General features: G+C 31.1%; 2 protein-coding genes and 1 long non-coding RNA gene across 6 annotated transcripts; all 3 read left to right on the forward strand.

Annotated features, from left to right (window-relative positions):
* The first annotated feature begins 462 nt into the window (after positions 1-462).
* LOC136269741 (neuroglian-like) lies at positions 463-6,343 on the forward strand. Of its 2 annotated transcripts, none has more exons than XM_066087780.1 (8): positions 463-846; positions 960-1,080; positions 1,160-1,338; positions 3,127-3,312; positions 3,476-3,595; positions 5,515-5,611; positions 5,803-5,984; positions 6,086-6,343. In XM_066087780.1, exons 1-8 carry the CDS (start codon positions 741-743, stop codon positions 6,277-6,279), a joined length of 1,185 nt encoding a protein of 394 aa, XP_065943852.1. In that variant the 5' UTR covers positions 463-740; the 3' UTR covers positions 6,280-6,343. The 2 variants fall into 2 exon arrangements, with proteins under 2 accessions (XP_065943852.1, XP_065943853.1); XM_066087781.1 differs by having other exon boundaries at positions 463-807.
* A 30-nt stretch (positions 6,344-6,373) lies between these two features.
* On the forward strand, positions 6,374-14,552 carry LOC136276254 (uncharacterized). 2 transcript variants are annotated; one of them, XR_010714712.1, is made up of 5 exons: positions 6,374-7,563; positions 9,567-10,012; positions 10,104-12,413; positions 13,942-14,029; positions 14,121-14,552. It is a non-coding gene; the product is annotated as an uncharacterized lncRNA (long non-coding RNA). The 2 variants fall into 2 exon arrangements; XR_010714711.1 differs by having other exon boundaries at positions 6,374-10,012.
* Positions 14,553-16,434: 1,882 nt separating this feature from the next.
* On the forward strand, positions 16,435-26,778 carry LOC105327558 (contactin-3). 2 transcript variants are annotated; one of them, XR_010714714.1, is made up of 9 exons: positions 16,435-16,549; positions 16,701-16,821; positions 16,901-17,079; positions 18,193-18,273; positions 18,861-19,046; positions 19,207-19,326; positions 21,771-21,867; positions 22,064-22,245; positions 22,348-22,518. XR_010714714.1 is itself a non-coding variant. In XM_066087782.1 (7 exons), the coding sequence occupies exons 1-7, from the start codon at positions 16,450-16,452 to the stop codon at positions 25,817-25,819; spliced, it is 1,185 nt and encodes a 394-aa protein (XP_065943854.1). In that variant the 5' UTR covers positions 16,445-16,449; the 3' UTR covers positions 25,820-26,778. The 2 variants fall into 2 exon arrangements, 1 of the variants encoding a protein (XP_065943854.1); XM_066087782.1 differs by lacking the exons at positions 18,193-18,273; positions 22,064-22,245; positions 22,348-22,518 and adding an exon at positions 25,477-26,778 and having other exon boundaries at positions 16,445-16,588.
* Positions 26,779-27,448: the final 670 nt, after the last annotated feature.

Genomic DNA, 27,448 nt, shown 5'->3' on the forward strand with positions numbered 1-27,448 from the left:
TTCACAAGAATAAACCCCACATAAACAAAATACGCAAGTAGTTTAAACGTATTATGTGAAAATTCCAATATATTTTCACAAATGGGTGTATACCAAAAAAAAAGGGGGGGGGGGGTCGGTATGCTGTAATTTTGAAGAGATGAGTATGTATTTGATAGTTGCATATTTCTGTAAAATTTTCCTTGTTATATGTCATATTCAAGGGGTTGATGCATAAATAGTTAACAAAAAACATAATGGGAAAACACCTTTGATATAAATTTGTGTTTACAGAAAAGGAAAATGACTCGCAATTAGTGTATGTTTTTAGGGCATGTTTGTTGACAATTAAAAAGTGTTCTTTTGCAACTAGTGAGTTTTTTCTTGATAACTTTTTTTTAGATATTTGCGTAGGTTTAATCCTAATCAACAGTTTAATCTCTCTGTATATACGTATCGTCCGGTTAGTGCATTATGTATGAAACCCTGACTACTTTTAAGGCATAGTACATGCAGACCACAGCACTATTATATAAATAATGACTAATTGCTAATGATACCATAACAAAATAAATTCTGAATTATTTCCTACTAAAAAGAGGATATGCTTGTTTTGATGGATTTAAATTGTCGGTGTCCGGTTCTCATTTAAATATTTCCCGTTTCCTTACACAAATATAAATTATCATATAAGAATACATATAGTCTTTATTGTACTTTACAATGAAATGTGCATATAATGTTCATTTTTCTACGAAAACATGTTTCAATACAGGACACAATCGAGTCTTATTTTTTATTTCGAAATACTTTTTTTCATTTTTGGAGGTAAAAATGTGGGATCAGATAAGCAGCATTTTAACATAGGTGGTTAATTATATTGCAAATGCAATGCTTATTTATACGTTCATCAATAAGCAATGTTGATTATTAGCAATTCTTTAGAAATTTGTGTGTGTGTTTTTTTTATGATTTTGAAGGATCTCTGACAGCGAGTTTACCTCCATGGATAACATCAATTTTTGAGGCCGCGTATTTCGTACCATTATCATATTCTTCCCCACTTAATCTCAAATGCAAGGCACAGAATGGAAATATAAGGTAACAATTGTATTTCTTAAAATCCATCGTAATATGAACTTGATTACTGTTATATTTATGTAAAACTTACATTTTACAGCTATCGGTGGTTTAAAGACAATGACAAGCTTCATACCAACGATCGAGTGGTTGTTAATGAGCAAAGTGGGGACATTACCTTTCGAAACCTTATAAAAAAAGATTTTGGATTGTATTATTGTGTAGCCGAAAACAAGCATGGTTCTTCTGTATCATCGTTTGTTAAAATACTTGAAGCAGGTAAGAAATAGTTTTAAACTAGAGAAAAGTGCTTTGCAAAACAATGAATATGTCATCCGTGAATAATCTATGACCACAAAGGTATTAGCTATTTGGCCCGACTCAGCTCGTGTATCTGTTCCTCGTTTCTCGAGACTTAATAGTGTTTGTGTGACTTAAATAGTGTCATAGTGACTTTTGACTGAATGTGTATTGGCAATTTATTTATAATTGATTTCTCTGATTGTATTTCTAATCTTATAGCCCAGATAGGCCAGAAGAAAAGAAAATATTATACAAGTTATACAATCCGGATTGTTTTAAGGCCAGCGGCTTATTTAGGTTTCGTATTAAGCATACATTATGTTCCTTAGGATTGTCTGCAGTGAAGCGTATGTGTAACATCAAATTTTTACTCAACTCTTAGCAAGAAATCTAAGCGAAATTGCGAATTAATAGAATTGTATTTTTGACCTAAAAATCCTTTACAACATCAATACCGCGGACAAATCTAACAAACAAAGAGACGAAACTATTCAATTTATCACCATGTCTGTGTAGTAAATTGATCAGTTGATCCACTTTTATTTAACCCTAGAAATTGATATTCAGCATGTTAATTATTCAAATATAGTAAAATAATCATTTATAGACGGGCATGGTTCCTAGTCTCAATACCTTTGCTTTTAACGATCGTTTATAAACAATTGATATATGTATAATTACCAAAGATTTAGTTTTGTTATAGATACTCTTTCTATTTATAACACAGTTTTCATAGAAATGTTTTGAATTCACCAGCGGTCAACGAGAGCGAAAGGGGAAAAATAAACTCTGGCGAATGTTCTCCTGTGTACAGTATATCTTACCACAACTTTGTACTTACATTCAGCAAAAATGAAAAAAAAATATCTTGAGTCTGCTATGACTAACCTTGGATCCAAAGGTTGAATCAAAGAAACTGCACGGTCTTAATCTTACATTATTCTATGTGTTACGTCTGAGCAGAATTAGACCAAAGAAAGATAACACATATATTCTTTAGAAGAATAAAACAAAAACATCTGCTGACCACAGATATAGAAAATTCAGAATCCCTGCCTACGTTTTATCCATTCTCCTTTTTATTTTAAGTTGGTCCAGAGGGGAAGGATCAGGGAATAATAATACCCTGGACAGTTAATGTCTAACAGACGGATACACCGATTACCATTAGTAAGAGCGATTGCTAAATTAGTATTTTTGGTTGAATCGACGTTCATAATACAACCAGTACTTAAATATCTACTCTACGGTTACACACGAAACTCACAGCTGATCTTATTTACTGAGGGGGGCCACTTAAAGATATTTTCTGGTGTATACACGTACATGTTTATCATGTATAAAATAATATTTTCCTCTGCTTAGTATCGGTAGTTAATAGTTCAATCAGTTCAAGGAATGTGTCACAGGGGTTTAAGAAACTCAATAAACAAAGAAAAACATCAACAAGTTTCTCGAATAACCAAGAATGATAATAGGACTAAATCATCTCCGAAAAAAAAATCATCAACCGATGTAAATTAATCAGGTGATTATTGATATTGGTAACAAACACAATAAATTTCATATAAATAAAATTTTAGAAACGTTCAACCAAAGCATTAAAACTTTTCAGGTCACATTAAAATGGTTTTTTCCGCTTTAATATTTGTCTTGGTCGCCTTGTGTTTAAGAAGAATGGATTATGATTTAAAGTTTTGATGTATTTTTGTGAGATGGATTGGATACGAAAAATATTGAATTACATATATCTTTAAATTAAAGCTCTTGGTGTCTTCGGTGGAATCACAAATAAAAAGATTGCATGCAAGGTGTTCCATCACTGCAAAATTTCCTGTTCTAACAAACCGAATTGTCAACCAATCAATGAGTGTGAATTTGAGTGGAAAAGTGGAGCACCAACAGCGAATACGATTATAACAAACGAAAATATAGCGATTGATAGTGAAGGTAGGAATAGTATTATTATATAATTTGTCGATTTAGATATATTTTTTTCAAATAAATTTTTTGAAGGTACGAGTTTTGTTATCGTATACATGTTTATTCCGTTTGTTTTATTGTTTCTTGAGATTTTTTTTTATTTGCATTGGGGTTCTTATATTTATTTCAGGAGATCTACATTTTCTAAATTTTAACAGATCCTACGCAAGTCATGATTTAAGCTGTGGAATATGGAATGAAAAATTAAGAATATTTACAAAGGGTTCATTTTATACAGTTGAAATAAATGGTAACAAAATAATTGTTAATAACATTGATTTGTAAGCATGCGCTTATACAGATGATATAACGTTTGATTGATAAGGTCAACGAATTAACGTTCCAAGCATTTTGCAACATAGACGAATATTAATGACCTTGAATAAAACTGAAACGACAAAACTAACTGCTTAGGTTAAACATTGAGTTTCCTAAGATCAATTTTTCTCTATACTAGACTTTGACCCGTGTGAGCACGGGTTGACATTGCATGTGATATCGGACATTTACGAAATAGATACATCGACACACCTTATTGTTGGCATTTACATAACCAAGATTTAAGCCTACAATAAAACTATTAATTTCACTATACTCTGCTTGGTTAGAATAATCTAAGTATGTCTCGGGACAGGCCTTTGCCACAGTTAAAATGCCTCCCATATACCCGTAATGTAGCAAAAAATTGCAGAGAAGCTCCGATAGATTTTAGAGAATATCAATGAAATTGCATTGAAAATAACATTCAAATTATTCATAACAAACCGTTTTGAGGCTTTAAATACTCACTTCAAAATTACACACCATGTTGACATTCTGAACTCTCGGGATTTTTCATATTAAATACACTGAATTAGAGTTATCTCCCGTATTTTTTCATGAACGAATATATAGGAAATTTTCGATGAAAATTTACAGGTATTAGTACTATCGTTTCTGAGTTTATCCATGCAAATGTCATATGTGGAAAATACACATAAGAACCTCCCGTGATTTAGCGTGAATGTAATGCGCATGCGCAGGATTGTAAATTCAAAAAATCCAGATGATTTCCGGATTTTTTGAAGGAATTTTCGGTGATTATTGATTAGTGAAGCTTGATTGAGAAAAAATAAAAACAAATTTGTAATCTTCATGTACCAATGATATTTAAAATATATATTTAGCTAAAAGCAGTACTCTTCCGATTTCTCGGTGTTAAAGTCCACAACTTCGAGTCTATTATTTTAATATAGTAGTATAGATATCTCAAACACTCCTATATTCTTTTAATAACGTGTGATCTTTTTAATGCTATTGTTTACTAAGCATGAAGCCACCTAGTTAAAATATATATAAAATTGCAAATTTTCAAAATCGTTTTGAAGAATTTAATTTGCTTTAATATATAGTATGGAGTTCTTTATAGTAAATTTTTCAGACAAAATCGGAATATTTAATTTCAGTGAAACATCAGCTATTCAAAACATCCATGATATATTAAAATGATAAAAGTTTATAAAAATGTTTAAAAAAGTAAATTAAAGTTCATGTTTTCAAAGTTTAAATTCTATTCAGATGCTTATCGTAAACTAATAAAAGTTTAACGTTTTATCTAAATATACTGTGAGTGTGCAACGATTCATACATGTAGTATGTGTATCTGAAAGTTAACTTCTTGGTCTAAATATGAATACAAATAAAACGGCAATTTGAGATGAAAGACTTTGTTAATCTATAATAAAGGAATGGGCAATTGGATAAATTAAATAGGTAAAACACTGAAATTGAAATAAAACAACAATTTGAGATGAAAGACTTTGTAAATATATAACAAAGGAATGGACAATTTGATAAATTGAATTGATTAAACACTGAAATTAAAATAAAGAATTATTATTTTGAATTTCTTTTTTTTCCTTCAAAATCAATATACTTGTTATAACATATTCAAATTGTTTCGAACGATTTATTTAAAATTGATATAATTAGATGATCAAGATGAACAAATTTTGTTTTAAGTATGTATTAAAAAAATGTAACTTGAGATCACTGATTTTCCCCAACACTGTTATGCTGAAATACCGCATACCCTGATTGTATGTATCAAAATGAATTAGTTATACGATGCTTGTAATCTATGAGGTCTTTATGTGCAGGGAATCAAAACGTTGTTTTATCCTATTGTAGAACAAAACAGTACTGCTATTTCACAGGCTATTTGGAAAAACAATCCCAAGGCCGTTATTGGTGAAAATGCAACATTGAAATGTATTTTTTCTGGAAGGTGGGTAGCACTATATTTGTTTATGAACATAGATATTAAAAAAACCTCTTTTTATCGATTTTTATTTTAAAAAAGGGTGTGTTTAATTTTATGCGAAATTGGTTGTTTTTGTAACGATTATCAATTTTCTATTTTTTTTCAATTTTGTTGGGATGGTTGGCGGTTTGTTATTGTCATTTTTTCTATGATAGTCCAGTTCCAAATATACAATGGCTATCTATAAGTGGATCTATGATAACATCGAATTCAAAGTATGTGATCAAGCAATATGGAAGAGAGTTATTCATCCGAAATGTTACGTTTGATGACGATGGTTTTTATAGATGTGTTGCTGATGGCAACTTAACAAATAATATATATCTTAATGTTACCGGTGAGTAAAATAAGGTACTTACGTTACATTCAAAATGTGATCATTTTTAAGGATACCAGTTTCAAACCTCAATCTTGTTTTTTTCTCTCTCCAAATTTAAGCGCCTCCAATATTTGCTGATAGTGGTAGTCGATTTATGATGAGGTTACTACATTTTTCATACCAAGAAGAAACCGAAATCTACTGCAAAGCAATATCTGCACCTCATGAACTCAAACCAGTTGTCATGCAATGGATGAAAAATGGAAGAATTCTTCATGAAGGCATTGGTTTTATTTATTTATTCATACTTTAAGGGTCTGTTAAGATATTGGTGAACTGTACTTTTACGCTTATTTAAGACAGACAATTCCCCTCCATTGGTAATTAAAAAAATAAAAAAATGAAAATTATGAAAAAGTTTACTTACTTCCATTTCAGTAATTCAAATTATGGGGTCTCATTAACTTAAAATAATCAGTCGAAAAATTTCTTAATTATTTAATTATAAAAATGGAATAACTCATACCATGAGTATGATTTACCAAAAAAAAAAGGCATTTTATTTTTTAACTTTTTCTGGTGACTGTTTTGTTTAAAAATTGTCATTAAAAACTTCGAACAAATTACTGTAAACGTATGATATTTGGTGTGTACGATATTTGGTGGAAATTAGTTTTTGAACAAGTTGGCGTTTGAATTAGCGTATTCCTGAATTTCACTATTCTTGTGTATATATGAATGGCCTTTAGCGATGTACTTTAATTAGTGGAAGCCACATTCATCCAAAAGCGCTAAATTGAATACACAGCAAAATGTAGTACGTTTACAGTATTTGCTCTATTTGCAGATTCGTCGTATACTTTTTCAGAAGAAAAAAGTAAATTGCATATAGCATACAATCTTACAATCAATGACACCAGCGGTTGTTACACATGTGTGATAGAAAACAGTGAAGGAATTGCAGTAGCAAATTTCATCTTAACAACAAGAAACAGTGGTATTGAAATGTTGATATAGCAATCATATCATTTCTATTTTACTTTTGCAATAGGATTTGTAAACACAATAGTCAAAAGCAAAAATAATTCAGTGTCTATATGTGAGTTAAGAAATGACATTAGACATAAAATATTCAACTTGTAAAATTTTCAAGGTTATCGGACCTTTTTAAAGGAATAATAAGATGATCAAGGTAACCAACTTTCGTTTCGATTGCGCTAGCCTTCGCTTATTCCTGGAAAATACCGTGCATTAACACCTTTTTAAAAATTGCTTTGATACCGTTTATATGAAAGTTATTTAAATAACTGTTTTTATGTAAACGAATGAATCATTATTTTACCCATTTTCTGTTATTCCCCGTATGTTACCTTATGTAGTGTGTAACCCTTGTTGAGCCCCTATGCATTCGATGTTTCTTTGATTTCTGATTGGTTTATAATATTTAGGTACATGTATCTTATTACATTGTTAGCGTCCCGCATATAAACACTGCAAAAATCGGCGTAGTTTTTAAATATTCGATCTTTTACTCATAGTCTAAGGATACTCGATACCCGTGCGGAAATCGTTTTCGGGCATGGATTGATCCAGGAAGGTAATAATTTGGCATGCAATCAATGAAAGAACTATCTGAGTAAATTTTCTTAGGGGATTGACGCCATGGACTAGGCTACTCTTCTTTTTTTTCTTCAACTATTTGACTACATACAAGAGGAATTGATGTTGGAAGGAAGACGCGATTATGTAATAGTATTATTTGTAACATCTGATACATAATAACTTTTTATTCTGCTTATGATCTAAGTTTCACTAGCCTTATTATATAATCAACATTTGAGGTGCAGCTCGTATGCGCGGGACCCAATGCGAGGAGATGGAAAAACGCGCCAAGGTTTTAATTATATATAGGACATAGTTTTATTTCACGACTGGAGAGGCTTCTGGGACAAAGTGAATCATCTCCAGCGGATTTTAACCTTGCCCAGTGCGAAATCCTATGTTACGGAATAAGCGGAGGACGAGCAGAAAGTTTGCTTTAAGACCAAGACCTACAGAATTGCATAATTTCTTTCAAACTGGTAGTGTTTTACTACAATTAGGGGGAAATGACATTTGTTATTCATCTGCAAGACCAGATAAAGTAGCATGTAGCATTGCAGAGCTCGTGGAAATGCTTGGAAAGTTTGAAAGTGTACAGGTCGGTGTGGTCTGTGAACTTTTTAAAAGACTTAGGCCCAGAAATATTCGACCACAGTTGTATGAGGAAAGGCGGAAGATAATCAAAAACATGCTGCCCGTGTTACTTGGAGATTTAACCCATAAGAAAATATTGTTTTTGCGACATCTCCGCTTAATGAACAACCCTTTACATGTGTTGGGTAGCGATGGTGTACATCTATCTGCAGTTGGTAATAAGAAATGTTACAGCATCAGACTGGCTATCATGCATGCTCTAGATTTCATAGTTTGAATTGCATGTCATTAGGTTAGTGATTAAGTAACATCACAAAAATCAACATTATTGTTGACTAATATCCCACGAGTAATCTCTTTCTGCTTTCTTAAAGTTAATCGAGGGAGTTTCTTAATATGAAGATGGAGAAATGATGTGTCACATGATAAGACTCTGTAATCATTATGAACAAATTTCTATTGTCGCGCATACAATATACAGGTAATTGAATAATTAACAAGCTGGTTGTTTTTTCTAGGGTTATATACTCCAGTTCATTCTGTGTGCATAAATGACCTCATTTACCTGACAAAGAAATGTTGCATGTTGCCTTATCAACATCAATGTAGTATATTTTTGAAGAGTTCATTTTGTGAATCGTTCAGGACTGTTTTATAATAGATAACCAAAGGATATGTCATGCATGAGACTGATTGTGACACTCGGTAATTACATTTCTAAATCAGTCGTGTTCGATTCCTGTCATGTCATGTATTTGACCACTTAGTTTTTTCATTAAAATATCAGTCAAGTATTTGATTGTTGATAGCATATAACTTGATCTATGAAAGTTTTTCTTCATCTTCTCTAGTCATGTATGTTTTTTCTACCCCAGTCATCAGGCATGTATTTGCCGGTTTTTATATTTGACTGTGATCCTATTATTTCTTAAACATCAATCATGTATTTCATTGCTTTGATTTCAGTCATATATTTGACTGTATTGACATTTATATACAATATAAAGTTACTAGTCATGTATTTGACTCGATCCATGCCACACTAGTCATGTATTTGACTACTTGGATTTTCAGTCATGTATTTGACTGAATTGACATTTTATACACAATATATAGCCAATAGTCATGTATTTGACTTGATCCATGCCACAACAGCCATGTATTTGTCTGCTGTAATTTTACTGACAGAAACGTATTTGTTTCTTCATACTCCCGTGTATCCATTTTCAGTCATGTATTTGACGGCATTGAATATGGATCAGTCATGTATTTGACTATTTTTTCATTCCATTTGATCATGATATAAGTCATGTATTAGACTGTTTTCAATTGATCATGATATAAGTCATGTATTTGACTTAATTTAAAATAAAAATGGAATTTATACAGCAAGAGTTATTATAGATATCCAGTAGACGGCCATCTAAACGGAGAAGGCTGGCATTAACGAGCTAGGCTTAGGCCATTCAGCCTCCTACATCAGTACAAGCGGAGACAGTGCAACCAGATACAATGGACCAATCAAAGACCAATGAAATTGTTCAGTCAATCTCTGCAGCAGTGACCGCTCAGGTAATAGAAAAATTAAAGGCGGCAGGTCTGTTACCAAAACCAACAGATGCGAGCAACAAAGCGGCACAACATTTGCAGCAGGTGCTCCAACCTCCCAAAATGAGGGTACATACAATGGCTGAATACAAATGGATCATTGATCGAACCAAACTCAAAGTACAAAATTGAACAACATGGAAGAGAACTAGTTATCGGCAATGTAACATTTGATGAGGAAGGCGAATACGCATGTGTTGCGAACAGCACCTTATCCATGAATCCTTATCTGAACGTAACAAGTATGTATAAAAAAGAGTTTGCATCATAAACGAAATATAATTCAATGGATATAACGAGCTAAACAATAATTTTGTCGTTTCAAATTATAAGCTCCACCGATATTTGCTGATACTTGTAGTCGATTTATGATGAAGGTAATACAGCTTACACACGGAGAAGAAACAGAAATCCAATGCCACACAATTTCTGCACCGAATGAATCCGAACCAGTTGTCATTCAATGGATGAAGAACGGAAGAAACATAAATGAAGGCAATGCAAAATATATTTAACTAAGTATTCATACTGTATTCATTTTAATGATCACGTTTTATGTGAGCTAAAAGAAGCTTACAGAAAGATGGATGCTTTAAACAACGATAAGTTGATTCATGAATAAATTATACATGTTCTAACGAGTTAATTAAAATGAGATACCAGGAATTTATTCGATGATAATACGTAACATTTGAATTTAATTAAGTATAAAGTGATTTCTTTGCGTTACCTTTGGTGAGGCTTTTGTTTTGCTTTTTAACGAGGTAGGGTCTAATTTGTTCTGCCCTAGATTTTTTAATAACATTTTTACATGAATTTCTACTGAAATAATTATTATTTTAAGATGAAAACAAAACAGACATTTACCACATCTTTTGTTTAGGAGGTCACCTCAAAGTTGATTGATTTTTTGGGGAGATTTTTCTTGAAATGTATCAATTTTGCACATTTTTTACTTTTTTTTTTTAAACTTTTGCCCTAGGGATTTCTTTTTTTGTTCTACATAATTAAAGTTAGTGCTAAAAGACATCAAATGGTCAAATAAAAAACCCTTTTACCTCCTTGTTTTTTCCTGGGGTCTTATCAAAGTTGTTTTTTGTATGTCCAATTTCCCAAATTTGTCAGATAATGGCTATTTTTTATTCAACAAAGGCGGAAATGATGACCTTTATAGTATTATTAAAATATTCAGGTATATTTAAGTGATGAATAAATATATAATATCACATAATAAGGGTCCTTTATGTTAAATACATGGTAACTATCTTGAAATACATGTATTAAGCTATATAAAGGCGAGGTAAGAAAACGTGACAGAGGGCTAGGCTTGTTGAGCCCACTGAACGTTTTTGAATCGAGCCAAAATATTGCTTATACTTCAAAACATTTATGTTTATTCTGCAATATAATATTAATTTTGCGCCTGAAACAATCTATTTTCGACAAATTTCGCTGAATATCTGCAGTTGAAACCATAACGCCATGGCGTCAACCAAGGAAAAAGATGACATCACAATGCAAATGAAACGCCTAGCGAAAGCGTGCGTAGTCGAACTGTACTCCGCCTCGTTAATGTTAGTTGTAAAATTAAAACATCTTATTTATGATTAAAATTATCTATATTTAATATTAAAATTGCCTAAAAATAGTTCAATTGCAGATCTGCATTCTATTTTATTTCCATAATAGAATTGAGTATGATTTGTAAAATACCCTGATAAGCCATAAACATGTACTTGCTTTTGTTTCCGATATCGGCACAAGGATATTTCTACCATTTGCAGTTGGTAAACCTGATTGAATATCGTTATATGAAACATTGAAATTTAATTTGACGTCTTGCCTAATATTACGGTGTATTTTTCCATTACATTTGTTTTGTTTGACTAAGGAGCATGCTTAAAAAAAACCCCAAATGATAAATGTAATATGAGATATTAAGCGGCATGGTAACGATCTTTTCAATTTTTATACTTCTATTTTTATTGTTTACAAAGCTAACAATGAAACAATATTTGATTCAGTCGTTATAAGTTATAAGTAAGACAAAGAGCTAACAATTCTTTTAAATGCAAACAAGGCTCGTGCCATCTTTCTGATTACATTGGTTCAATATACCGCTAAAAGTTTTTCTTTAAACTTATTTTTTATCTGCTTATTCGTTTTGAACGTAAATAAACAGTTCCTAGCGATTCTAAACCTGGTTTTTTTTTTCAACATTCAAATGTAAACATGAACATTCTCTGAGCTTTGTTTACATGTATACACGTAACTTAGAATAGTGAGTTCTGTATCTTGCCAATAACTCGACAAATTGCACTTAAAATTTAAGCATTGGAATTGTTTTGCCATAGCATTGTAAACTTTAAAAACGGAAAAAACGAGTTTTGACCAAAACCGTGACCATGCCCCTTAAAACAACTCAATTCTGATATAAATTATAAAGGTATTTTTGCAAACACTATTCATATATCAATGTCATTTCATCAGTTGCTTCCTTCACAGATTCTTCACACAGGTTTTCAGAAGAAAACAAGAAACTGTACGTTTCAATCACAGAAGACGGCGGTTGCTACACATGTGTAACAGAGAATAGCGAGGGAACGGCAGTTGCAAATTTCATTTTACCTCCGAAACATTCTGGTATGTTGGAAATTAAGCTTTCAAAAGTTTCAAATACACGTATAGCTGGTGCAGTTTTGTTAGAATAATTTCCATTTCTTTAAGTAATAGTTATGTTGCGTTATCCTTTTTTGGCCAGAAAAAAAAATCTTTAAAATGTAAGTTAAAAAAATTTAAAGTTTGCAATCGTAGTAAAAAATACATAATTTATACTCTTCAAGAAAAAAAAATCTAGAACTTTAAACGACTATTTAAGGAAGAAATACTTATTAATTTTTGGGGGCATATTAAATAAAATGTACTGTCTGTAAGTTACATTGTATAAGACTGTAAGCTATGTCAACCAGCCTAATTCAACTGATAAGTCAATGAATTATGCTCTACTGAATGAATGAGGTTTGTATTCTTTGTTCAGTAAGTTGATTTATACTCTACCTTATTAAAACTAGCGAGACCACTTTTTGAACTCTGCGATCGTATATATACAACCCATTTTAACCAAGGAAAATATTTAGATAAAAAGAGGACTGATAAATGCGATAATTTTCTATTCATAAGGTCTTTCCACCTTTAAGATCTCTTGTATTCATGATTTGTATTTCTTCATATTTATTTTTCTTTCGTATATTTTTTCAGGACAGCTTTTATTCTTGACATAATTGGCCACTAAAAGTTATGACATCAAATGAACCTTTGCCTGATAACTCATAGAACCTAAAAAAGTATTGCTCTTTGTGTAGGAAATGCTTGTCCTCTTCTCAAAAATTAAGAGATAGAAACTTAAAACTTTTACCAATGTCTCACTTAGAGACTCTTTCAATCTATTCATATCGAAGGAGTTAATAGCCTCTATAAGCATTTTTGCCCCTAAAAGTTTCTACAGTTCAATAAAATACTGACAACTTTTGAAACATCCATTGCACCATTTGGGATAAAAGCGTTTTCCTTGGTCAATCAAAATGATATTAATGTCAAAGTTTAAGATAAAAAAATGTTAAATCTTTTAACATTATTTTTGTAAGTAACGCAGAGAAAGCATTTATTTCATCGATTTTATTGAAACATAAATGTTTCAAACATTTAAGTATGTTGAGGTTGAAAGACCTCTTATTGTAATATGACAACTAGTCTACTAATTTTGTTTTTGTTCATGTTAATTTTCCCAACAACTAAAATTGGTCATCTCTCTTTAATTTTCATTTATTATAATTGCTCATGATACTTTTTGTGGTGAAACAAACAACATAAAAAAAATCATCGATAATATCTATAATAAGGTTAGGGATGTTGTGAAATATTTTAATCATTATAACAAGAAGATTATTACCAGTGAGAAAACAAAAAGAATTATTTCATTTTCAAAGTATCATATATTCAATAGTTTGCTCATCAAATAAACAACTTCATGTACGTTTAAAAAGTCAAGGCAGAAATGTTAACGTCATAAAAGAGCTCAAATGGTGCTATGGTTATATGGCATGCATAAAATAATATGTAACACATCATGTTATAAATGAATTCCATGTCATAATAAGTTTTGTACTTGTAGATCAAAGACTAATGTACGCAGTCATAACAGTTTGCTCAACAATCATGGCCATTGTATTTACAATGGGAGTTAACGTCCTATTTAAAAGGTTTGATTCTATATCAAATCATTATCAAACCCAAGTAGATTAAGTCATGTACGAGTTATCAATTAATATTCTAAATATACTGTATTTGTAGAGTGAGAAGGGAAAGAGATATCATATATACAAGTAACAATGAGCAGGTTAATGAAGAAGATAATGAGAGATACACATATATAGAGGATCCTGTGTATAGTAATTCACATAATGAATTGTCTGAAAATGAGTACAGCTCACACTGTTACGAAGAGGTGTCCTGTGATACCCCAGAGAGGATGAAAGTTGATGATAATCCTTACACACTGGTTGATTAGATTAAGTACCAGGTACAGATACCTTAAGTACAGGTAGAAACTGTTCGAATTGATATAGTAACTGTATTGTTAACAAAAAAATTAAAATTGATTATTTTCTTTCATTGGTTGATTCGATAATAAGTGACTGCATGGTTGAAAATCAGATATAAACTGATTTATTGAACATCATCATTAAATATTTATAATACAAACAAACAAAGGGAATTTGTACATGACTGTGGTATTTTTGGATGGCTGATAAACAGTTTATAAATGTAAACACTGATCACCGATTTTATTTTTTAATTTTATTGTGACAGAGTCAAATTTCAAATGAAAGACAATTTGCAAGAAAAAGAGTAATTTTGATACATAATTATTGTACAAAATATTTGAAGAAGACCACAGGTTAAGGACCAAATAATAAACCAAATTAATTCTTAATTTGTTCCTCTTAAAAATATCTTATGTATTTTACAATCCTTATTCAGAGGAAAAAATCTAAGAAAAGTATACTTTAAAAAAATAGCATGAAATAAGTCACGAATTGTACAGTTTTTAAGATTTTAAAATGAAAAGAAAAAACCTCTCAAGTAATTTTGAAATCATTATTGGTTTATGCATCTAGGTTTCAATAAATTTGATTCTATAGCAGAGTTTTTCTATAATTTCAGAACGACATGTCTTTCATGTATTGTACGCATGTTCAACGATGTTACTTTAGCGGATATCATACTATTACTTGTTTTATTGTTTTTTGCTAAATGAAAGAACGTTTTACAGAAGATGTTATGCATACTTACATTTAAAGGAAAATGGGACGCTAATCACACGTGTCTTTTGTTGATCACATGACGGTTATAAAATATATGTGAAATAAAATAAAAAGTCAAAGTCATAACAAAAAAGTCATACATTCTTTAGAGTTATTAATGTTAATAGAATAATAATCAAAATATATGATGCAAGGAATGGGGTAATGTATATCAAAATATCTCTCTTGCAAAGCAAGAAAGTGGCCATGAAAATAATATTTGATGTAGAAGATCTCTTAATGTTGATGTGTTAAAAAAGCAAAAAGCAAAAATGTCATTGACAAATGATTTTACACTGCAACGTCTTGATCCCTCTTAACCAAATTTTCAAAAAGTGTTTTGATAAAAGAAACGTATTCCCAATTCTTGTCAAATGTGGTGTAACAAGTAACAACAACTTTATTGCTGTATTATTGTTTCTTTCATTTCTATTTAATTGAAATAAGCCTTGACCTCTCATGGATCAAGCTTCACTTAATTAAAGTGACTACATAATTATACAAATGTAAACATTTGATTTTCATATAGCACCTGAATAGATAAAACCATTTTTCATTCACCACCAAAGAAATACCTGGATGAGGGGGGGGGGGGCATTCACAAGAATAAACCCCACATAAACAAAATACGCAAGTAGTTTAAACGTATTATGTGAAAATTCCAATATATTTTCACAAATGGGTGTATACCAAAAAAAAAGGGGGGGGGGGTCGGTATGCTGTAATTTTGAAGAGATGAGTATGTATGTGATAGTTGCATAATTCTGTAAAATTTTCCTTGTTATATGTCATATTCAAGGGGTTGATGCATAAATAGTTAACAAAAAACATAATGGGAAAACACCTTTGATATAAATTTGTGTTTACAGAAAAGGAAAATGACTCGCAATTAGTGTATGTTTTTAGGGCATGTTTGTTGACAATTAAAATGTGTTCTTTTGCAACTAGTGAGTTTTTTCTTGATAACTTTTTTTTAGATATTTGCGTAGGTTTAATCCTAATCAACAGTTTAATCCTAATCAACAATCTCTCTGTATATACGTATCGTCCGGTTAGTGCATTATGTATGAAACCCTGACTACTTTTAAGGCATAGTACATGCAGACCACAGCACTATTATATAAATAATGACTAATTGCTAATGATACCATAACAAAATAAATTCTGAATTATTTCCTATTAAAAAGAGGATATGCTTGTTTTGATGGATTTAAATTGTCGGTGTCCGGTTCTCATTTAAATATTTCCCGTTTCCTTACACAAATATAAATTATCATATAAGAATACATATAGTCTTTATTGTACTTTACAATGAAATGTGCATAAAATGTTCATTTTTCTACGAAAACATGTTTCAATACAGGACACAATCGAGTCTTATTTTTTATTTCGAAATACTTTTTTTCATTTTTGGAGGTAAAAATGTGGGATCAGATAAGCAGCATTTTAACATAGGTGGTTTATTATATTGCAAATGCAATGCTTATTTATACGTTCGTCAATAAGCAATGTTGATTATTAGCAATTCTTTAGAAATTTTTGTGTGTGTTTTTTTATGATTTTGAAGGATCTCTGACAGCGAGTTTACCTCCATGGATAACATCAATTTTTGAGGCCGCGTATTTCGTACCATTATCACATTCTTCCCCACTTAATCTCAAATGCAAGGCACAGAATGGAAATATAAGGTAACAATTGTATTTCTTAAAATCCATCGTAATATGAACTTGATTACTGTTATATTTATGTAAAACTTACATTTTACAGCTATCGGTGGTTTAAAGACAATGACAAGCTTCATACCAACGATCGAGTGGTTGTTAATGAGCAAAGTGGGGACATTACCTTTCGAAACCTTATAAAAAAAGATTTTGGATTGTATTATTGTGTAGCCGAAAACAAGCATGGTTCTTCTGTATCATCGTTTGTTAAAATACTTGAAGCAGGTAAGAAATAGTTTTAAACTAGAGAAAAGTGCTTTGCAAAACAATGAATATGTCATCCGTGAATAATCTATGACCACAAAGGTATTAGCTATTTGGCCCGACTCAGCTCGTGTATCTGTTCCTCGTTTCTCGAGACTTAATAGTGTTTGTGTGACTTAAATAGTGTCATAGTGACTTTTGACTGAATGTGTATTGGCAATTTATTTATAATTGATTTCTCTGATTGTATTTCTAATCTTATAGCCCAGATAGGCCAGAAGAAAAGAAAATATTATACAAGTTATTCAATCCGGATTGTTTTAAGGCCAGCGGCTTATTTAGGTTTCGTATTAAGCATACATTATGTTCCTTAGGATTGTCTGCAGTGAAGCGTATGTGTAACATCAAATTTTTACTCAACTCTTAGCAAGAAATCTAAGCGAAATCGCGAATTAATAGAATTGTATTTTTGACCTAAAAATCCTTTACAACATCAATACCGCGGACAAATCTAACAAACAAAGAGACGAAACTATTCAATTTATCACCATGTCTGTGTAGTAAATTGATCAGTTGATCCACTTTTATTTAACCCTAGAAATTGATATTCAGCATGTTAATTATTCAAATATAGTAAAACAATCATTTATAGACGGGCATGGTTCCTAGTCTCAATACCTTTGCTTTTAACGATCGTTTATAAACAATTGGTATATGTATAATAACCAAAGATTTAGTTTTGTTATAGATACTCTTTCTAATTATAACACAGTTTTCATAGAAATGTTTTGAATTCACCAGCGGTCAACGAGAGCGAAAGGGGAAAAATAAACTCTGGCGAATGTTCTCCTGTGTACAGTATATCTTACCACAACTTTGTACTTACATTCAGCAAAAATGAAAAAAAAATATCTTGAGTCTGCTATGACTAACCTTGGATCCAAAGGTTGAATCAAAGAAACTGCACGGTCTTAATCTTACATTATTCTATATGTTACGTCTGAGCAGAATTAGACCAAAGAAAGATAACACATATATTCTTTAGAAGAATAAAACAAAAACATCTGCTGACCACATATATACAAAATTCAGAATCCCTGCCTACGTTTTATCCATTCTCCTTTTTATTTTAAGTTGGTCCAGAGGGGAAGGATCAGGGAATAATAATACCCTGGACAGTTAATGTCTAACAGACGGATACACCGATTACCATTAGTAAGAGCGATTGCTAAATTAGTATTTTTGGTTGAAACGACGTTCATAATACAACCAGTACTTAAATATCTACTCTACGGTTACACACGAAACTCACAGCTGATCTTATTTACTGAGGGGGGCCACTTAAAGATATTTTCTAGTGTGTATACGTACATGTTTATCATGTATAAAATAATATTTTCCTCTGCTTAGTATCGGTAGTTAATAGTTCAATCAGTTCAAGGAATGTGTCACAGGGGTTTAAGAAACTCAATAAACAAAGAAAAACATCAACAAGTTTCTCGAATAACCAAGAATGATAATAGGACTAAATCATCTCCGAAAAAAAATCATCAACCGATGTAAATTAATCAGGTGATTATTGATATTGGTAACAAACACAATAAATTTCATATAAATAAAATTTTAGAAACGTTCAACCAAAGCATTAAAACTTTTCAGGTCACCTTAACATGGTTTTTTCCGCTTTAATATTTGTCTTGGTCGCCTTGTGTTAAAGAAGAATGGATTATGATTAAAAGTTTTGATGTATTTTTGTGAGATGGAAACCAAAATATTGAATTACATGTATCTTTAAATTAAAGCTCTTGGTGTCTTCGGTGGAATCACAAATAAAACGATTGCATGCAAGGTGTTCCATCACTGCAAGATTTCCTGTTCTAACAAACCAAATTGTCAACCAATCAATGAGTGTAAATTTGAGTGGAAAAGTGGAGCAGCAACAGCGAATACGATTATAACAAACGAAAATATAGCGATTGATAGTGAAGGTAGGAATAGTATTATTATATAATTTGTCGATTTATATATATTTTTTCAAATAAATTTTTTGAAGGTACGAGTTTTGTTATCGTATACATGTATATTCCGTTTGTTTTATTGTTTCTTGAGATTTTTGTTATTTGCATTGGGTTCTTATATTCATTTCAGGAGATCTACATTTTCTAAATTTTAACAGATCTTACGCAAGTCATGATTTAAGCTGTGGAATATGGAATGAAAAATTAAGGATATTTACAAAGGGTTCATTTTATACGGTTGAAATAAATGGTAACAAAATAATTGTTAACAACATTGATTTGTAAGCATGCGCTTATACAAATGATTTAACGTTTGATTGATAAGGTCAACGAGTTAACGTTCCAATGAATTCTGCAACATAGACGAATATTAATGACCTTGAATAAAACTTAAACGACAAAACTAACTGCTTAGGTTAAACATTGAGTTTCCTAAGATCAATTTTTCTCTATACTAGACTTTGACCCGTGTGAGCACGGGTTGACATTGCATGTGATATCGGACATTTACGAAATAGATACATCGACACACCTTATTGTTGACATTTACATAACCAAGATTTAAGCCTACAATAAAACTATTAATTTCACTATACTCTGCTTAGTTAGAATCATCTAACTGTGTCTCGGGACAGGAGTTTGCCACAGTTAAAATGCCTCCCATATACCCGTAATGTAGCAAATAATTGCAGAGAAGCTCCGATAGATTTTAGAGAAAATCAATGAAATTGCATTGAAAATAACAGTCAAATTATTCATAACAAACCGTTATGAGGCTTTAAATACCTTTTATCTAAAATTTAAATTCATATTAATGATCAATTTTAACACTTTTTCACCAAAGTTTTTTACTCGCTTCAAATTTACACACCATGTTGACATTCTGAACTCTCGGGATTTTTCATATTAAATGCACTGAATTAGAGTTATCTCCCGTATTTTTTCATGAACGAATATATAGCAAATTTTCGATCAAAATTTACACGTATTTGTACTATCGTTTCTGAGTTTATCCATGCAAATGTCATATGTGGAAAATACACATAAGAGCCTCCCGTGATTTAGCGTGAATGTAATGCGCATGCGCAGGATTGTAAAATCCAAAAAATCCAGATGATTTCCGGATTTTTTAAAGGAATTTTCGGTATTTATTTATTAGTGAAGCTTGATTGAGAAAGCATAAAAACAAATTTGTAATCTTCATGTACCAATGATATTTAAAAATATATATTTAGCAAAAAGCAGTACTCTTCCGATTTCTCGGTGTTAAAGTCCACAACTTCGAGTCTATTATTTTAATATAGTAGTATAGATATCTCAAACACTCCTGTATTCTTTTATTAACATGTGATCTTTTTAATGCTATTGTTTACTAAGCATGAAGCCACCTAGTTAAAATATTTATAAAATTGCAAATTTTCAAAATCGTTTTGATGAATTTAATTTGCTTAAGGTCAGACGACACGTTCCTCAATTTTAGATAACTTTTTCCAGGAATTTGTTGATGGTTTACTACTATTTTGACAAGCTCTCTTGCAAAAAATTAGGGTACCTTACCAGGCATTTCTGCAAAATACTAGAGTATGCAATTTCCTATATAATCTTCTTGAAAATACACTTCAATTGCTGATATAAACGTAAATACATATACAGCACAGCAAAATTCACTATATTGGAACTTTATCTCGGCTGGGGCGGGGCTTTGAACTCACGACCCCTAGAACCTCTACGCTTCTGTCAGTGAGCGGCCACGGTTCTAACCACTCGACCATCGAGACACATAACCCTATCCATCTAAATTTTAATCATTTTTAAAATAATTATAAAATTAATATTTTTTATTGGAACTCTTTATTACGAGGAGATACAAAAAAAATTCTCGAGGAACGTGTCGTCTGACCTTAATATATAGTATGGAGTTCTTTATAGTAAATTTTTCGGACAAAATCGGAATATTTAATTTCAGTGAAACATCAGCTATTCAAAACATCCATGATATATTAAAATGATAAAAGTTTATAAAAATGTTTTAAGAAGTAAATTAAAGTTCATGTTTTGAAAGTTTAAATTCTATACAGATGCTTATCGTAAACTAATAAAAGTTAAACGTTTTATCTAAATATACTGTGAGTGTGCGACGATTCATACATGTAGTATGTGTATCTGAAAGTTAACTACGTGGTCTAAATATGAATACAAATAAAACAGCAATTTGAGATGAAAGACTTTGTTAATCTATAACAAAGGAATGGACAATTGTATTAATTGAATAGGTAAAACACTGAAATTGAAATAAAACAACAATTTGAGATGAAAGACTTTGTAAATATACATTGTATAACAAAGGAATGGACAATTTGATAAATTGAATTGATTAAACACTGAAATTAAAATAAAGAATTATTATTTTGAATTTCTTTTTTTTCTTCAAAATCAATATACTTGTTATAACATATTCAAATTGTTTCGAACGATTTATTTAAAATTAATATAATTAGATGATCAAGATGAACAAACTTTGTTTTAAGTATGTATTAAAAAAATGTAACTTGAGATCACTGATTTTCCCCACACTGTTATGCTGAAATACCACATACCCTGATTGTACGTATCAAATGAATTAGTTATACGATGCTTGTAATCTATTAAGTATTTATGTGCAGGGAATCAAAACGTTGTTTTTTCCTATTGTAGAACATAACAGTACTGCTATTTCACAGTCTATTTGGAAAAATAACCCCAAGGCCGTTATCGGTGAAAATGCAACGTTGCAATGTATTTTTTCTGGAAGGTTAGTAGCACTATATTTGTAAATAAACATGGATTAAAAAAATTCTTTTTTCATCAATTTTTATTTTTAAAAAAGGCGTGTTTCATTTTATACGAAATAGGTTGTTTTTGTAACGATTATTAATTTTCTATTTTTTTCTATTATTTCTATTTTTTGGGATGGTTGGCGGTTTGTTATTGTCATTTTTCTATGATAGTCCAGTTCCAAATATACAATGGCTATCTATAAGTGGATCTATGATAACATCGAATTCAAAGTATGTGATCAAGCAATATGGAAGAGAGTTACTCATCCGAAATGTTACGTTTGATGACGATGGTTTTTATAGATGTGTTGCTGATGGCAACTTAACAAATGATATATATCTTAATGTTACCGGTGAGTAAAATAAGGTACTTACGTTACAAGTAAAATTTGACTATTTTCAAGAATACCAGTTTATCAACCTCTGTCTTGTTTTTTTCTCTCTCCAAATTTAAGCGCCTCCAATATTTGCTGATAGTGGTAGTCGATTTATGATGAGGTTACTACATTTTTCATACCAAGAAGAAACCGAAATCTCCTGCAACGCAATATCTGCACCAAATGAACTCAAACCAGTTGTCATGCAATGGATGAAAAATGGAAGAATTCTACATGAAGGCATTGATTTTATTTACTTTAAGTGTTTGTTAAGATATTGGTGAACTGTACTTTTACGCTTATTTAAGACAGACAATTCCCACCCATTGGTATGTAAAAATTATGAAGAAGTTTACTTACTTCATTCTCAGTAATTCAAATTACGGGGTCTTGTTAACTTAAAATAATCAGTCGAAAAATTTCTTAATTATTTAATTATAAAAATTGAATAACTCATACCATGAGTATGATTTACCAAAAAAGGCATTTTATTTTAACTTTTTCTGATGACTGTTGTTGTTAAATTGTCATTAAACACTTCGAACAAATTACTGTAAACGTATTATATTTGGCTTGTACGATATTTGGTGGAGATTAGTTTTTGAACAAGTTGGCGTAGATTTGAATTGGCGTATTCCTGAATTTGACTATTCTTGTCATATATGAATGGCATTAAGCGATGTACTTGATTTAGCGGAAGCCACATTCCGCCAAAAGCGCTAAATAGAATACACAGCAAAATGTAGTACGTTTACAGTATTTGCTCTTTTTGCAGATTCGTCGTTTACTTTTTCAGAAGAAAAAAGTAAACTGCATATAGCATACAATCTTACAATCAATGAGACCAGCGGTTGTTACACATGTGTGATAAAAAATAGTGAAGGAATTGCAGTAGCAAATTTCATCTTAACAACAAGAAACAGTGGTATTGAAATTTTGATATAGCAATCATTTCATTTCTATTTTTACTTTTGTGGTTTGTAAACAAAATAGTCAAAAGCAAATATAACTCAGTGTCTATATGTGAGTTAAGAAATGACATTAGACATAAAATATTCTAATTGTAAAATGTTCAGGGCTATCGAACCTTTTTAAAGGAATAATAAGATGATTTAGGTAACCGACTTTTGTTTCCATTGCTCTAGCTTTTGCTCATTCCTGGAAAATACCGTGCATTGACACCTTTTTAAAAATTGCTTTGATACCGTTTATAAGTATTTACAATAACTAAACTGTGGATTTTTTTAAATTTCAATTTATTTTCATTGCTTACCCAATCTTTAGTCATTATATGGCTGAATGTCGCACTTGCGCTCTCATGGCGTTACGATGAAATGAAGCTCTGCAGTATTACGTTTTCAAAATTGAAATAAAATTACAAATAAAAAGTTTACGCATTGAAAATTTTAGAACCTCGGAGTCAATTTTTCTAAGTTTTTAATAAATCCTGTACTTATCACAATTTGAAAAAAAATACATTAGTACAGTAAACCTCGTTTAGTACGAACACGGATATAGCGAATTCTTTGCTAAAACGAATTTTTTTTTTTAATTCCCCGATAATATTATTAAGAAATTTTTGCAAAGTTTGAAAGTTATATTCTAAAATAACGAATTTACGAATATAGCGAACTGATTTTGAGTCTCGTAGCAGTGAATTGTAACGAAATTTTACACTTTTATAACGAATTTGTTTACAGTTAAAAGAAGGTTTGCACTACCATTTAACATAATAGTTTGAATGAATTAATTTTTGCATGATTTTTTGCATTTACAATCCGATTTTTAAAGGTATCAAAAGGAAGTATTTTCATTCTAAGCCTCGATTAGCAAAAATTATAGTATGGTTAAAGAAAACATGTATATTGTGAATTTGCTATAGTTATTATATGAAATCGTTGTTATATGGAAATAACGAAATACGGATATTACGAAGTAAATCTATTGGTCCCTAGGACTTTGCTATTACCGAGTTTTACTGTAGTATTTATTAATCCGTTTCGAAAAGTGCGAAAAATTGAAATTTCCTAAACATTCCTATAGTAATTCATATGTAATTGAAATGATTTCTTAAAAGAAGCAAATGATAGATTGTTACGAAACTGTGCAAGAACACCAGAGTTGTTGTATATTACACATTGTTAAATATATTTACAGTGTTTTGCTATTGTAGTTGTCACGCCGCAAAGGAAATAAAACCAAGTCGGCCTCCTTAAGTACAAGAATTACGCCCAATGCATTTAATACTACAATGTGAACTTAAACATAAACTATACATAAACGGGTTATTTGAAGGCGTATAAGAGTCTCAGAAATTCACAAAAATTAAATAAGTTGATCCTTACTGACACACATATAAATTCTAAAAAAAAAAGTATATTTTTATTTATTATGTAAAAAAGAAAATTCAATTTGTCAATCAGGACATTTTCCTTATGTTGCTGATAAACGCCTTTAAATTTATACATTCAGAGCATTGTATTTAAATTCAAATGTTTATAATGAACACAAAAACTATCTCAGTTGATATGCAGTATTACATGTTCCCTAGCTTACAGATAATAATTTTGCAATATCGCAACAACAAATTGGCAACTCATTTTATACACACTTTTAATCAATTTCTTTAAGATTTTAAGTTCATTTGATCAGCTGTTGCAAAAGTAATGCCCAATATGAATCTAACAGGTCAAGAAGACCGATCTAGGGCCTTTAAAGCGGGTGCTTACCTTTTCGGCTATGAACTGACATTAAAATATCCAAAAAAGTTTTATATATGACTAGTAAAAAATATTCTAATCCATTAGATTGTAACATAATGTAAGACACTAAGTAAGTCATGAAACTATATAAAAAAAACTTTGGATAATTGAAAACAAATTGAAGAAAACTTGTTATAAACAAGCTCAGAACTAGTAATGTATATTTGAATATGGTATTTTGGCTTAAGTAATATTGCACTACTTCTCATTGTATTTACAACTTACAGACATAATGATGAACAATATAAGCCACATGTACGCTGTCATCACCGTTTGCGCTGTCATGGTAATAATATTAGGAGTCATCATCGTGAGAAAAAAGTAAGGATCCGTATTAAATCATGTCAAATAAATTCCAGTAAAGCACAAAATATCCAGTGTATTAACCTAAGAGTAATAAAAATAGTATCTACTTTAACTTTTTCGAATCTTAAAATCTTTGTAGAGTAATCTGCAAAACGAACGAATATACTCCTGAGGAGGTTGTTGAAGTCGAGGAGGACCGTGCATATAGTGATCCCGTTATTGAGCTCTCGGAAAATATTTACAGCTCCTGTTGTGACGAAGAGCTGTCTTATGATACTCCACAAATGATGCCCAGTGTCGATAATCCTGACCATTATTACAATTCTTTAAGAGAGTGTATAGGTGAACAAGCTGACAACAACTGCTACGACTGCGCAGACAACGTTTCCGGAATATATAACATAAGTTTCCGGAGGAATTCCCACACGATGATGAGATTATCTGATAATCTACGATCGGTGGAAAGGTGTAAAGATACTTGATTGTGCGTATGGCATTAAATATTCACTGTTCGCTGAAAAAACAAAATACTGAAGTACTGACGGGAGTTGATTTTATCGATTATCATTTATTCAAAATAAACTATATGTGATTTTGCATGGCAAGTAGTATCAGTAATCGAAATATTTCTGAGAAATTGTATGGATCCAGGCAAGATTGTCTTGTTCAACCAAACGCTCGGCTGTCTCCGTTTATCTCCGACAAGCAAGAGAGACTCTGTTTTGTCGGATATTAACGGAGACAGCCAAGCGTCTGGGTGAACGAGACTACATTGAACTCTAGCGTGGGAATACATATGACTTTAAAAAATATCTAAACTGTTTGTACAATTTAAAATCTTATTATTTTCATGGTATTAATAAATAAGTTTTCCTGAAAAACAATGCTTCAGAATACATAGCATCGAATTTATCGATTATTTTCAAGAACTAAGTGTTGTCAGCGGTATTGATTTGTGCTTAGGTCCAAACACTGTTTCACTTTCGTTTTGCCCAAGTAAGTGCATAGGAGAGTTGATTAAAATCAACTCCCAAAAACCAACTGTCATATGCTCTCTTATTGACTTTCACCATTTAAAGCACGTGGAGGGATAAACTGAAAGTTATCTATTAAACGTCATAACAAAAAGTTTTCAGACATCGTTTTTTTATTTAAAATAATGCGGGAAAAACAATCATTCATTATAAACTCGTGTTGGATAAGGAAATTCCACCTGTGGTCCATGATTCACTGTCAAGGAATCTCAACCTTAACCATGAATCTTGTCCCCTCGGTCGAATCTCCCTATCCCGCACTCGTAATAATGAATGGTTTAATATTAATATCTGATATGACGTACTACTCTATATTGTATTGCAAAATGTGACACAAACTGCATAACACAACGTTGGATCATCAATTAGACTAATAAAATCGAGTCATTGAAGCGTTTTGAACTTTTTAGATTGAGATCAGCGGGAAATCTATTCTTGTATGATATCCAACTCGTTGAAACGGTTATGTTTGCACGGGAAGTCTTGTGAATGATATTCACCATAACCAGTTCAAATCGGGTTTTTTATCAGTAACATCATCCATTGAAGCCGTCAAATACTTTAATAAAACAATAGTAAATGAATGGATACATTTAAATAATCAATATCTTGGCATTACTTGTATCAACGAAAATGTGTTTTAAATCTACCAATTAATAAAAATTCAAGAAAATTAAAAAACAAAAAAAAATCCTGTGGAGTCGCCTGATGAAGGTAATGGTACTACATGTGCAAAAGTAAACACGCTATATTTCATGTGAGTTTATTTAAACAGGAAAATAATTTTTGATCATCCTGATATTAAACAACGAGATTGAAAATCGCTGTAAACAGATAAAGAAATCTTTCAGTCACATCAGCCTTTCATCATTTATAACTCATGTTGAAACCCACCATAACATTTTGCAATGCAATTTGCTATTTTGTTATGATATACAACAGTCATGTGACACTGTTTTTTCCCTCTCAAATGCTAATTCATTTTACATTGGTCGAGATGAAATGTTAGATGATTGACCACATATTTCATAGCGTATTCACCATGAAGAATTTTAGCTATGATAGATTACTGTAAAT

Source organism: Magallana gigas, chromosome 6, assembly GCF_963853765.1.
Source record: "Magallana gigas chromosome 6, xbMagGiga1.1, whole genome shotgun sequence".
Taxonomy (NCBI): Eukaryota; Metazoa; Mollusca; class Bivalvia; order Ostreida; family Ostreidae; genus Magallana; species Magallana gigas.